This window comes from Brassica rapa, chromosome A04, assembly GCF_000309985.2.
Source record: "Brassica rapa cultivar Chiifu-401-42 chromosome A04, CAAS_Brap_v3.01, whole genome shotgun sequence".
NCBI classification, from domain to species: Eukaryota; Viridiplantae; Streptophyta; class Magnoliopsida; order Brassicales; family Brassicaceae; genus Brassica; species Brassica rapa.
In genome coordinates this window covers 12,874,119-12,889,179 of record NC_024798.2, presented here as the reverse complement: position 1 = coordinate 12,889,179, position 15,061 = coordinate 12,874,119, and the positions used below count along the sequence as shown (strand labels likewise).

At 36.7% G+C, this 15,061-nt stretch overlaps 2 protein-coding genes and 1 non-coding gene across 3 annotated transcripts; all 3 read left to right on the top strand.

The window, feature by feature from the left end:
• LOC103864405 (BAHD acyltransferase BIA1-like) lies at positions 1-5,411 on the top strand. Its single transcript, XM_033289484.1, has one exon. It carries the CDS (start codon positions 2,330-2,332, stop codon positions 3,635-3,637), a length of 1,308 nt encoding a protein of 435 aa, XP_033145375.1. The 5' UTR covers positions 1-2,329; the 3' UTR covers positions 3,638-5,411.
• Positions 4,445-4,569, top strand: LOC117133820. The gene has a single exon (XR_004457864.1). It is a non-coding gene; the product is annotated as a small nucleolar RNA snoR2/U65 (small nucleolar RNA).
• Positions 5,412-6,492: 1,081 nt separating the features above from the next.
• Positions 6,493-12,628, top strand: LOC103864404 (DNA (cytosine-5)-methyltransferase 1). Its single transcript, XM_018658172.2, has 11 exons — positions 6,493-6,690; positions 6,962-9,905; positions 10,007-10,171; positions 10,268-10,466; positions 10,556-10,667; positions 10,761-10,908; positions 10,984-11,181; positions 11,265-11,543; positions 11,633-11,794; positions 11,880-12,098; positions 12,374-12,628. The coding sequence occupies exons 2-11, from the start codon at positions 6,972-6,974 to the stop codon at positions 12,518-12,520; spliced, it is 4,563 nt and encodes a 1,520-aa protein (XP_018513688.2). The 5' UTR covers positions 6,493-6,690; positions 6,962-6,971; the 3' UTR covers positions 12,521-12,628.
• The last annotated feature ends 2,433 nt before the right edge of the window (positions 12,629-15,061 follow it).

Below are 15,061 nucleotides of genomic sequence, written 5' to 3'. Positions count from 1 at the left end.
GCTCTGATATCAAAACTGTGCTCTGTTTATTCAACGTTTTTGGTTTAGCCTTACATTGTGAAGCTACATTTTTTTATATATATACTGGGACTAAACAATCATCACTCGATACCTAGGGATCTGAGAGGATCGAATCTATTTCACAGACCTGAGGGCAGCTTCCTTGAAGTTTCCTTTTTGGCTAGCTGGACACGACAAATGTTATTACCGTTGAACCGCCCCCCCCCCCCCCCCCCTTCCTCTCTTGCTTTTGTTGCAGAGTTTCAGAGGTCGGACTTGACTTTTCGCTGGGCATGTATAGTTGTTGTGACTGGGCCGAAGGCATAAGTTAGTGAGAAATGTAAGTTGCACGTTGTGGAAATAACTTAAGCACAACTGCACAAGTTAATTGAATTTATTCAAGAAAAATATCCTACGATTTTTCTAAATCATTTTTTATTTTAAAAGTAGTATACAAAGACAAAAATGATCAAAATAGCAATCATTAAAAATATAAAAATACATATATTATTAGGGCAAAATGATTTAAAATTAGAATATAGATTTTTGAATGTGAATGTTCTAGGGTTTAGACATTAAGCTTTGTGATATGTTCCCTCCGGTTTCATAAAGATTTATGTTTTTTTAAATTATTTCAAAAATATGATTTTGTATTTTTAATGTATTTTTATCAATTAAATATGATTAGTTATAATTTTTTTAAAAATTAAATGAATTTATTAAATTTTATTACTTTAAAATTATGAGAAATAGATATTCACAAAGTTATGTATTTAACATTAAAATCTAATATGTTTTATTAATATGTGTTAAAAATCTAAAATATGTATTACTTTGAAACATAGAAAAAATAGTGATTTAAGTTATCAAATTTAGAGCTAAAATATATCGTAGTGACACACAATCTTCTGATCATATGTCATATAATTTGACTTCGTACAACATCTAAAATGCAGTGTTTTCATCCTTTAGTTTCATTTATTTTATTATAGGATTTATGTGTGTTTGATATTAATTATATTTGATGAATCAATTTTATTTTGTTAATTTGTCTTTAGTTAACCAATACATATTTTCTTGGCCCAATAATTTGTTAAAATAATTATTTTTAGTTTTCTCCGTTTATAAGATAATAGAAACGTGCTTTTGTTGTTTTCTCCGTTTCTGTTACATGTGCTTCTCGTATTTGGCTTTGACTCCGCGATACTAGGTGATTTGCCAACTAACACATTTGACTTTCTCTTTGCTAATAATCCACTTCTACGGGAGTGTTGGTGTCAAAACTCGGGTTCAAACAGAAAACTAAACACGATAGCAATCAATTCTGACAGAGACAACGCCATGGCAAGTTTTTTTTTTTTTGGTAAAAAAACTTTGATTATGAGACCATGAGGGCATCAGCATCGGTGAGAACATATTGAGTTTCTTGAAAAAACAGAATTAATATTAAAAAATCAATTACCAAAGAAAAAGTGACAAATATCTTTATAAGCTCTTATCTCTCTGGGAAGAGTTAATTATTGCATCTCTCCTGCTTTTCGATTACTTTTTGCATTTTTCATTTATTTTAATTTCTGAGAAACCCTAAAATTGTTAACCATTGTGCATGTTCTGAGCCGTTTTTTTGTCTTTTCTTAAATTTTAATTAAGAAAAACCAAGAACTATCTATTAAATAAGAGATATAAAAACTGTTTTTTAACCGAAAAGTATAAAAAAAATCAAATCATAAATTAAAAACTTCAGCTAAGAAACCGGAGTTAATTATGCTCCGAAGGATAAAGGGCATCCAATGTCAAATACAATCTTGAATCCAACAAAATGTCCTAAAACTCAAACAAAATGTATTAAAACTTCAAACGTAACAACCATATGATTCGCTTCAACCAACTGATCCGGGGAGTTCAGCGTAGGATGGCATGTTCTTTTCACAAGTTACAATCAAATACAGACATGTATAAACTAATCATGACTGAAATCAATTATGTTAGAGTCAACGTGCTGGCATGTTCCTTTCTCAAGTTGTACTTATTGTATATTAGTACAATAAAATACTCTCTATTAAATTGTTACGTGTTTAAAGATTCGAAGTTTTTAATATTTTCTAATTTACCTTATAATATTCGTTCTTTAAGTAGAAAACTTACGTAACATTTAACAAAACCAGGTTAGAAAAATCATTATTAACCTTCCTTTAAAATTTGCGGAAACATCTTCTATTGTAGATGCATTGACAAAAATAAAGGTATATAAAAGGTAGATAGATCCATTGCTTCTTCCATCACCTCCTCTTCTCAAAGCTTTAAGCATTCTTAGCTTTTGCCAGTGGAAATGGACTTAGAGATAGAGGTGATGGGGAGAGAAGTGATCAAACCTGCTACACCCTCACCTCATAATCACATTCAGCTCTCTCTTCTCGATATGTCCATTCCCGCAATGTACTTCTCAACCATATTCCTCTATAAATCTGAAGACCTAGTCACTGCGTCGCCCGAGGTCATCTCAAAGAAACTGAAAAGCTCTTTGTCCGAGACTCTCTCACGCTTATATCCACTCGCTGGAGAGATAGAAGGCGTCTCCATCAACTGCAACGACAAAGGAGCCGTCTTCACTGAGGCACGCACCAATCTCCTTCTCCCCGAGTTCTTGAAAACCCTCAACGTTGACTATCTGGCGGAACTCCGTCCCAAGATCGAGGACGGAGATTCCCCATCGGGGTGGCCATTGTTGAGTGTCGGTGTCACCTTCTTCGGATCTGGATCAGGAGTAGCTGTCTCGGTCAACGTCTCTCACAGGATCTGTGACGCGGCTTCATTGCTTACCTTGGTAACAGATTGGTCAGAGACCATGGCTAACAAGAACTCAAATGTGGGTCCTCATCAGTTCGCTGAGGCCACCATTTATCCCCCTGCTCCTCCGCACATGGCTTCACAGTCCCGAACAACGAACTCAATAAAGTGTGCAATGAACCGTTTCGTCTTTGAGTCCTCTAAGATCGCTGAACTCAAACGCAAAGCAGCTAGCGAAAGCGTCAAAATGCCTACACGTGTGGAAGCTATCACGTCACTTATCTGGAAATGTGTTACAAAGGCCTCGCGGTCTAACCTGATGGCTCCAAGGTCAGCGGTCATGTATGTAGCCGTAGACTTGCGGCTTAAGGTTCCTTCGAGTGTTTTGTCACCGGACGCTATTGGTAACCTTCAGACAGCATTCTTTCTCAAGAAAGACGCAGAGAGCGAAGTTGAAATACATGAAACCGTGGCCGCATTCAGGACGGCCAAAGAAGAAGTCGACAAGATGTTAAAAGATAATGTCCAAAGCAATACACTTAGTCAGGGTTTGTTGAACATGATGGGAAGTCAGGCGGCGGTGTTCAAACCGGACATAGACATATACACAACGTCTAGCTGGCTCGGTAAGCCTTTCTACGGGGTTGACTTCGGGTGGGGTAGTCCGGTCTGGATGGGATCAGCTACACATACCGTCTATGACAAATTGGTGTATGTTTCGCTGATGGACTCAAAGGATGGTGAAGGTGTGGAAGCATGGATAAACATACCTGCAGAAGTCATGTCTGTGTTTGTCCATGACCAAGAGTTGCTTGCTTATGCTGTCCTAAATCCCCCCATCACAATCTAAAGCAAAATGGCCATATGTTATTATCGTTGGAGGAAAAGGGTTAAAAATATCCAATTCTTGGTTTAAATTTCTTTTTAACTGGCTTTTGTTATTTGCTTGAATAAATTGATAACCATTTCAAATTTCATGTTGTTTGATGTGTTTACAGCAATTGTATGTGCTCAATAAGGTTTACTTTACATTGTTGTTGTCAATTTCTTACTTTTCCAGTTACTTTCTAAGATAGATCTAGACATTCCCTAAACTTCAAGTCGTTTTAATTCAGAACTTTTTGTTGGTTGTAGATCTAGGCATTCCCAAACTTAGTTTTAAAACATCTTTTTGTTCTCAAACGAGTCTATGACTAAAATATGTTTCATTAAATTAGTAACTAACAACTATATTTTTTTTCTTTTATATATATATATATATATATATAAATATTTAAATTAAAACATTATTTAAACTCTTCTCTGATATTCTATTCATACTAGCAGCGGCTGATTTAACCAGGATTGCATCCAGTTGATTGCGTTCAACTTCTTCTACTTAGGGTTTGAAGCTTATTTGTTCTGATTCTGATGAACTGTCAGAAGCCACAGGCGACGATAGCTTTTCTTGATGTGATCGTTGATGCTATATTGGTAGAGCCGACTCTTGGACCAAGCCAAGGAAGCCACTGCTTCCGGCCGTTTTATTACAAAGATAATTTCGGCCACATTTTTTCAAAATTCTCCTTTATTCTAATGGCAAAATCTGAATGCATTGGACTTGTTTAGTCCAACCAAGGTTCAAGCCTCCTCAAAAGCGGCCATTTTTTTTAATTTGTGTCTGGTCCTGGATTAGCAAGGACCGGCTCTGTACATTGGACATAAACATATGTTCGTGTTTCGATTTTCTGATAGGAACCTGTTGATCTTGTGATATACTGGGCCATTTTGGCGATTACATTTTTTATCAAAAAATTTACATTTTTTATCAAAACTTATTTGATTTCTTAAATCTGAAAAACATATTTAAATTAAAAAAAATTGATTCTATTTACATTACATTATTCCATATATAATACGGATCATAACATAATTTTAAATCAGGTTCAAAACACACGGTCAAGACAACGAATAAAACCGCTGAGAAGCCTTTTACAATGGGTAACTGCCACGATTTTGACCTATCTAGGCGACAAATCAAGGTTATCAACATAATCATTTTCTAAGTTTTGATAGTTTGAAATCGAGTGTTTAGTTGTAGATCTATTAAGATTATGTAAAAACAAAGAAGTTGACAAGAATCAATGGGAAATCAGAGACAACTGAAAATTAGGTTATAAATTTGCATGAAGGTGGACGACGGAAATAATTTGGTAAATTTAAAGTTCATTAAACAAAAAAAGCAAATTTTTTGAAGTCTTGACCTACAAAAAAGTATAGCTTTTTTATTGACAAACTTATGAAAACCTAGTTTTCCATTAATTAATATTTGATTAATTGATTCAGCATTAGGCTAGGATCAACCGAACGTGTTGCACCTATTGCCATCTTGGTTTATATGGGATATCTTTAAGAATGTTTTCACTAAAACACAAAAGTTTTTTCCGCTAAAAATAAACTCATTTTCGTGCCAAGAACAAAAAAAACTCGTTTTACACAGCCAAGAACACAAAACTTGTTTTTTTTTTCCCACCAAAACACAAAAAATTTGTTTTCCGCCAAAACACAAAAATCATTTTCTCGCCAAAACAAAACTCATTTTCCCACCAAAACGCAAAAAATCATTTTCCCGCCAAAACAAAAAATTTCATTTTCATGTCGAAACAAAAAAAAATCTTTGTTTCTCGCAAAAACACAACTCATTTTCCCAAAAGAAGGCAAAAAATCGTTTTTCCACCAAAACGTAAAATTTATTTTACCACCAAAACCTAAAATTTCATTTTTCTGATAGGAAAACAAAACTTGTTTTTCTAGCAAAAACAAAATTTGTTTTCCTGCCAAAAAGCCAAATTCAGTTTCCAGTTAAAAAAACAAAACTTGTTTTCCTGCTAAAACATAAACTCGTTTTTTCGCCTAGAAACAAAAAAAAATCATTTTTCCACCAAAACGAAAACTTGTTTTTCCCGCTAAAACGTACAATTTCATTCCCCCTCCCCCCCTCCCAAAACACAAAAAAATAGTTTCCCGCCAAAACACAACTCGTTTTCCCACCAAAATACAAAACTCGTTTTCCCTATAGAACATAGAATTTCATTTTCCACTAGAAAAAAAAACTTGTTTTCCTATCAAAAACACAAAAACTCGGTTTCCAAAAAGTAAAATCTTATTTTTCTCTCAGAAACGTAAAATTTCATGTTCCCACCAAAACATAAAATTTTGTTTTCTTGCCAAAAACACAAAAATTGTTTCTCACCAAAACGTAAAATCTGGTTTTTCCACCAAAAACAAATTTTCATTTCCGCCAAAACACATAAATTTTGTTTTTCGCCTAAAACGAAAAATCATGCTCCCAAAAAAAAATATTAGGTGTAACTGTTAAATATAAAATAGAATTAGTAGAATAAAAATGAAATAAAGGAATGAAATATGATGAAAAATGGAATATATTTCTTTCCATGTATTCATGACCAAAATTGTAAGTAAATGATTCTTTTAAATTTTGTTTACTTTTTTATGGAACTGACGAAATGAACATTTCATTTCATTAATTACAAATGGTAAAAATTACTGCGGAATAAATGAAATAGAAATTTTACATTATTTCATTCCAAAAATCGACAATCCAGTCGCAACTTCAAATGTTGTTTTATCTCGTTTGCCCAAAAATAAAATAAAATTTCCCAAGGTGTACACACTATTCATGCCAATGCGAAAGACAATCAAGGCGGGCTTATTATTTTTAAGTTTTTTTTATTAATTATTATTTTACGAAAAATGTTTAAGCGCCGATGATAGCCGCGCGTCGTTTCACTCTGTCTCATCTCCTTCTTATATACTCTTCAACCCATCCTCAAGCCCTACCTACCTAGTCATAGCCTCCTCACTCACTCATTCGCTCTCCTCTCGATCTCTCCGTAACCTAACGTAAGCTCTCTTCTGCTCCGATCTCAAAGTAGAGTCATTGTTAAACCCTACCTCTCTCGCTGCTCATCATTCTAACCTAAATTCAAACGATCCACCCTGAAGCTTATATCGTATGTTTTATTCTGCTTCGATTTTCAAATTGCTCACTGTTCCAACCTAGATTCGAAGGATTCTACTTAAATTTCTGTGATTATTGTTGTTTCGAAGCGATGTAATGTTTGATTCTCATTTCTAGAGTTTTGATCATGATTTTGAGTATTTTTTTCTGTAGGTTTTAGAAAATGGTGAGAAACGGAAGCAAGGCTGCGAAGCAGAAGAAGAGATCTCTTCCAGAGAGCAAAGAGACCGACCACGACGATGATCTCTCCACGAGGAAGACGAGGCCAAAGCGAGCCGCAGCATGCACAAACTTCAAGGAGAAATCCATCCGTATCTCCGAGAAATCCGCCACCGTTGCAGCAAAGCACCATCAGACTGTGGATGACGAGATTGTAGCTCTACACTTGACAGCTTCTTCTCCCCAGAGCGGCGGCGGCCACGAGCCTCACCAAACCAGGAGACTGACCGATTTCGTTTTACATGATACCGACGGAGTTTCGCAGGCTGTGGAGATGGTGGAACATGTCGACATGTTCATCACAGGTGTGATCTTGCCTACTGGTGAATGCTCTGACAAGGAGAGAGCAAAAGGTGTGAGGTGCGAAGGGTTCGGACGCGTTGATAACTGGAGTATCTCCGGGTATGAAGATGGCTCCCCGGTGGTATGGGTGACGACCTCTCTGGCAGATTACGAATGCGTTAAGCCTGCTACCACCTACAAGAAGGTGTATGATTATTTCTTCCAGAAGGCGTATGCCTCGGTAGAGGTTTACAAGAAAGTGGCCAACTCTGACTTGATGAGTCTTGATGAGTTGCTTGTGGCGGTTGCGAGGGCTATGAGCCTCGAGACTAAGTGCTTCTCTAGCGATTACTTGGCCATCAAAAATTTCGTTATATCCCAAGGAGAGTTCATATATAACCAGCTCGCCGGTTTAGATGATACGGCCAAGAAAGATGATGCAAGATTCGTTGAGATTCCTGTACTCGTTGCTCTCAGGGATGCTAGTAGTAGTAGCATACTTGAATATGATGCTGGTCAACCTTCTAATGGGGTTCTGAGGATTGATGGAGCTGCGGAGAGGAAGGCCATGTCATCTGATCAACACATGGTTGACGAGGATGAAAAATTTGCTCGACTTGTACAAGACGAAGAGTATATGAAATCCATGCAAAGGCCGAGGAAAAGCAGCAGCTCAGCTTCTGTTTCAAAGAACGGATACATAATGACCACTGAAGATGAGATCGCCAATGATTATCCTCTCCCAGCTCATTACAAGAACTCCCAAGTAGAAACAGACGAGCTTTTGTTATACCATGACGACGACTACGAGGTTGACATCGATGACCTGCCTCGTAAGATGCTTCAGAACTGGGCGCTTTACGACATCGATTCACGGTTGATATCCCTGGAGCTTCTCCCGATGAAGACTTGTGCTGATATCGATGTGACCATCTTTGGATCCGGTGTGATGGCAGATGATCAAGGGATCTGGATTGATCTAGATGATCCTGCTACCTCTATGCCGTCAGAGGAACATGGTGGGATACCTATATTCCTCAGTCAAATAAAGGAATGGATGATTGAGTATGGGGTGTCAACGGTCTCGGTTTCGATACGAACAGATGCGGCCTGGTATCGACTTGGGAAACCGTCAAAGCAGTACGCCCCTTGGTTCGAACCTATTCTGAAAACAGCGAGGGTTGCGGTCGGCGTTTTTGCTCTGCTGGAGGAGCAAACTAGAATGGCTAAGCTTTCGTTTGAAGATGTCGTAAGAAGAGTGTGTGAGTTCGAGAGTAACCATAAGGCTTACATTTCGTCTGACCGCGCGGCTGTTGACAGATACGTGGTTGGCCACGGGCAGATAATCTTGCAGATGTTTTCGGAGTTTCCTAACAAGGAGATCAGAAGGTGTGCGTTTATTACTGGGCTCGCGAATAAAAGGGCGGAGAAGCACAACACAAGATGGACCATCAAGAAGAAGAAGATTTTGCTGAAAGTGAATTTGAACCCAAGGGCGGGTGTGGCACCTGTCTCCAAGAGGAAGGCTATGCAAGCGACAACAACGCGTCTGATCAACAGAATCTGGGGGGAGTTTTACTCCATTTACTCTCCAGAGGAGCCGTTGCAGGCAGTTGGTGCGGAGGAAGAGGCTGAAGAGGATGAGGAGGAGGACGAGGAGGAAAATGAAGATGACGACGCAGAGGAAACTGAACCTGAAGCTGCTGAGGTCGAAGAGGCTCATACGCTTCCAAAGAAAATTGTAGGCAAATGTGGAAAAATGGAAACAAGATGGGATGGTGAGAGTGTAGGAAGAACTTCTGCTGGTGAGCCTCTCTATCGACAAGCCCTCCTCGAAGGGGAAAGAGTGGCTGTAGGTGGTGCTGTCATCGCGGAAGTCAGCGGAAGTCAGGCCATCTACTTTGTGGAGTACATGTTTGAAAGTTCGGATCACTGCAAAATGCTACATGGAAGACTTTTACAAAGAGGGTCCGAGACTGTTCTGGAGAATGCTGCTAACGAGAGGGAACTCTTTTTGACGAACAAATGCATGACTGTACAGTTCAAGGACGTAAAAGGAACAGTCTGTTTCGAGATTCGAACGAGGCCATGGGGACATCAGTTTAGAAAAGAGGACGCCGTTGCGGATAAGCTTGACCGGGCAAGAGCTGAAGAACGAAAGGCGAAAGACTTGCCTACGGAGTACTTCTGCAAGAGTTTGTATTCGCCTGAGAGAGGAGGCTTCTTTAGTCTTCCGCTCAGTGATATGGGCTGTGCTTCTGGATCATGCACTTCATGCAGATTAAGAGAGGATGAAGTGCAGAGGAAAAAGATCAAACTAAACGCTTCAAAGACTGGTTTTTCCTCCTATGGGATTGACTACTGCGCTGATGATTTTGTCTACGTATACCCAGACTGTATCGATGGATCGAAGAAGGCTAATGGGAAGTTTAAGCCAGGGCGGAACATCGGTTTAAGAGCCTTTGTTGTGTGCCAACTTGTTGAGATCATTGTCCCAAAGAAATCTAGAAAGGGTTCCTTTGAGGTTAATGTCCGAAGGTTTTATAGGCCTGAAGATGTATCTGAACGAAAGGCCTATGCTTCAGATATCCGAGAGGTAGCAATTATTTGTTCTGTAATATAATATGCTTCATAAGTTTATCGTACAATCTTTTTAACTCTGTGTTTTTTTCTTCCTTTTTTTGCAATTTGTTTTAGGTGTATTACAGCGAGGACACCTTTGTTGTCCAACCAGAGGCTCTAAAGGGAAAATGTGAAGTAAGGAAGAAGAAAGATATGCCCTCTTGTAGTGAGTTTCCAATATCGGAGAACATTTTCTTTTGTGAACAAATATACGACCCATCTAAAGGTTCCGTCAAGCAGGTATATAATATTGTTTATATAACTCATTTGTTATGATTGTTGCTGTTCAAATACAAAATTAAAATTAAAATGTTTCTCTTAACTATCTTGTAACAGTTGCCCCTCAATATCAAACCGAAGTACTCTACAGTTAAGGACGACGCACTTTTAAGAAAGAAAAAGGGGAAGGGAGTAGAGAGTGAAACTGATTCTGGTATTGTTGTCAAGCCTAATGAGTTACCTAAAGAGATGCGTCTGGCGACCTTGGATATTTTTGCTGGTTGTGGTGGCCTGTCTCAAGGACTGGAACAAGCAGGTATGTATTATATCTCCAGCCAACACTTTTATCAACCAAAAGCGCTTGAATAAGCTGGTATTCATGTGCATGCTTTTGTTATGTACAAGGTGTATCTGCAACGAAGTGGGCGATCGAGTATGAAGGGCCAGCTGGGGAGGCTTTTAGAAAAAACCATCCCGAAACAACAGTTATTGTTGATAACTGCAATGTGACTCTTAGGTAATTAATTAGTAGACAAGATACAGCGCTTTACTCTCTCTCTCAATGTGGATGTTTCTTGTGTTGTGATCAGTTGTTTGAGATTATCTGCAGGGCTATAATGGAGAAATGTGGAGATCAAGATGAGTGTATCTCTACTACAGAAGCTAATGAACTCGCTGCTAAACTTGATGAGAACCAGAAGCGTACTCTGCCACTGCCTGGTCAAGTGGATTTCATCAACGGAGGCCCTCCATGTCAGGTATATATACATATATTAAGATTGTTTCTCGTTTGCATAAGTGAAGAAGAGACTTTAATCTATCCAATTTGGCAGGGATTCTCTGGTATGAACCGGTTCAGCCAAAGCCCATGGAGTAAAATTCAGTGTCAAATGGTATTAGCATTCTTGTCTTTTGTTGATTATTTCCGGCCAAGATACTTTCTCCTGGAGAACGTGAGGAACTTTGTCTCATATAGTAAAGGGCAGATGTTTAAACTCACTCTGGCTTCTCTTCTCGAAATGGGTTACCAGGTAAAAAAGACTCATGCTCTCTGTAAGCATTGCAATGTGAAAATAAAATTCTCAAAGTGTGTGCTAATATGATGTTTTGTCAGGTGAGATTTGGGGTGTTGGAGGCAGGTGCATATGGGGTTTCTCAATCTCGCAAAAGAGCTTTTATATGGGCAGCTGCACCGGAAGACGTTCTTCCCGAATGGCCTGAGCCGATGCATGTCTTTAATGTTTCACAGCTGAATATCTCACTATCCAAAGGTTTACGCTATGCTGCTGTTCGTAGTACTCAACATGGAGCACCTTTCCGTCCAATCACCGTGAGAGACACAATCGGCGATCTTCCACCTGTAGAGAATGGAGAATCCAATATAGACAAAGAGGTATGATATAACACACACACACACATCAGGAGAAAGAAGTGTTTTTATGATATGACACATATCAAAATATGTCTTGTGTGTTGTTGCAGTATGAAACTGATCCAGTCTCGTGGTTCCAAAAGGAGATAAGAGGAAACAAGAATGTTCCCACTGATCACCTTAGCCAAACGATGAACGAACACAACCTCATCCGATGTAAAAGAATCCCGAAGAGGTCAGGTGCTGATTGGCGTGACCTCCCAGATGAAAAGGTCAGAGTCCTATAATAAGACTCTTATGCATATCCGCCTAGACAAACTTTACTAAACTCAATTATTTTTAACACTCTAATTACAGGTGACGTTATCTACTGGACTGGTGGTGGATTTGATTCCAGGGTGTCTAGCAGCGAAACCTGGTAAAAAAAAGCAGTGGAAAGGACTGTTTGGGAGGTTAGATTGGGAAGGCAACTTTCCAACTTGCGTCACTAAACCTGGTCCCATGGGTATGGTTGGTAAGTGCTTCCATCCTGACCAAGACAGGATCGTCACTGTCCGTGAATGCGCCCGATCTCAGGTAATATATGAACCTCCTTTTTCTCTTTATTAGTTAACGTTTTAGGATCGCGTTGGCAAATTAATAAAATATTTTTTACGATTACTTTACAATAAAAATAAAAATCTGTTTAACTACGATAAAACAAAAGCTACATAACACAAAGGTTAATGAATTTGACATTGAAAACTAAAATTAGCATATAAAAAATCTGTAAAAATGTCAAATATTTAGAAAGAGAGTAAGTATTGTGTTCCAAGTCAAGTAATGATATTGATTTGGTTGTTATGTGGCAGGGGTTTCCGGATAGCTATGAGTTCGAAGGGGACATAGCACACAAGCATAGGCAGATTGGGAACGCAGTGCCTCCCCCTTTGGCCTTTGCTCTTGGTCGCAAGCTCAAAGAAGCAGTACAGCTCAACAACTTCGCCAAAAGTAATTAGTTTTGCATTTTTTTTCTTTATAATTTATTCATTGTTATAAACCTCATCTCTTGAAACTCAATTTTTTTTTGGTAAAACTCTTGAAACTCAATTGACATACTTATATTATATAGTTTCTTGATTCGAAGTTGTGTTCGACAAAACATTGTCGTTATCGTTGCTCTTGTGTTTTTTTTTTGTTTTCTTGTGTTATTTTATTGATGTTATACAGATACGTGATGGCATTTACATCATGATTAACATTCATAAATAGGTTCTGTTTTATAAACATATCAGGACAGCGGCGACTCTGTTTTCATGTCTTTGACGGCTACATTTAGTATCATTAAGGGTCTGACTGAATATCACATGTGACGTTATATTTTTGGTGGAAAACATATTTACTCTCACTTCAGCTAATATTTAACCAATCAAGTTGAAAACTTTTCACCTACTTTTCTGCTTGTTACTATTTAAATAGAGTAAAATCGGTTACTTTTTTCCTCTTGTTTCACGAAGAGAAAAATGTATTACGCTAGATTTGACATTTTCTCTTTCCTTGTTATATTTGTTTACTCTATTAATATTACTCTCACTTACTCTATAATTATTACGCCTAGTTACGCTAAGAATTGCCAATCACACTCTAAAGTTGCTTTCGTAGTAGTTTTATTTATTGCGCTGCTTAATCGTACGAAGAACAACATGCTGCGAATTATGATCGCAGTAGTAGGTCACATCAATCTATGAACAGAACCTCATTCTAATGAACGTGTTCTCTAAAAATAGTCTCGAGTCATTTCGTTAAAATCAAATTCCAACATCATGTGCGATTATTTGTGGCACATACGATTTGTTACTGATGGAGGATAATAATGAAATATTATTTGTAGCAGCACATTCGATTTGTCGGGTCTACACTTTTTTTGCAAGTAACACATCTGCACCGTTGAGTTAATTTTCATGAACTTATTTGTCGAACGGTGAATATGCCGGTCTCAAAGGACCACCACGTCTGCAATCTTTTTCGCATTTAGGTAAAGAGCACTTATTATCAACCTCGTACGCGACATGGCCTTCACAGTTACATGGCACTTTTCCTCTTGACGTGTTTACTGCATTATTGATCCATAAATAAAAACATTCTTTTGCTCAAAAAAAAAACATTCAATATCTATTTTATTAGAACTTCTCTAAACTAATAATGCCATGATTTTGATATTTTTAATTAAAAATTAATTTATAAAAACTTAGTTTCTTTGACAAAACAAATAAACTTAGTTTGATCTAAAAACTAATTTAGGAAAAAAACTTCTTATTTATTAAGTTATTAATTTTCATATATAAAATTACAAAACTTATTACGTATTTATTTCTAATTATTTTACAGCAATTTAATTTTAATTATATATTCAAAATCCCTTTTTATTGTTTTTATGTTTATAACTTTAATATTTACTTACAATAACCATTTAAATCTTCATAATGAAACAATATTTGTATGTAATATAACATATATCATGCCTTTTAACAAAAAAAAACAAAAAATTATTTCGAAAATATATATATGCAAATTCTAAAGGCAAACTAGAGTTTTTTTACGTTTGGCCTCCACCATTGTCTAATTGAATTTTGGAAAAAAAACTCAAAATTATATATTTTGGAAGTGTAAATAATAAAACTGGGTGTCACACTAGTCAAATCAAACACCCTTAAATTTAAATGGGTAACTTTAATTTAAATGGTTATTTTCATGGGTAAAACAAATTTAAATGGTTAGCCTTTTTTGTTAAATTTAGAAACATTACACAACAGGATGAAAAAGTTAGTTGTGTGAAGATTACTTAAAATTATTTAGTGTAATTGTTTATAATTTTCTATGCATGACCACATTCGTTGAGAATGGTGGGTGGATGTTAGGTACAATTTATTAATGTAACTCTTTATAAAACAACAAAATAGTAGTTTTTTTTTGCGCACAACAAAATGGTAGATTCTGATGCATTCTTTTGCTATTATTATAATAAAATAAATAAATAAAAGAGAGAAAGATAGAAAATTGATGAGAACCATTTCTATTTTGAGAAACTATCTGTTGAAATATTTTACCCTCACTTATTTTATTAGTATTTGTTAATCAGGAACATCACTTTCACTGACGACTCACAAAAGCATATGATACATCCTCACATCCCAGTACACGTTATTTTCGTCAAAAGTAACGGATTTATAAACTAAAACGCTTTAAAAAGGAAAGAATGTCTGTTACCACAAGATTTGTAGTAACAAGCGCTTACTCCATAATATTTAATAATTATATTATTTTTTGAAATTTTGTATGAATAATTTTAAGAATCCAAATATATAACCTTTTATGATAATTTATGTATTCAAATCAAATATTTCGAAATCATTTTTCAAATATTATATCCTTATCTATTCAGCAGCTATTGCACTACAACAAAACATAGTGAATTCTAACCAATTTTCTGACCACATAAATTGGTCAAATATGTTTCCGACCATAAAATAACCATTTAATGACGATTAGAATAAGTGGAC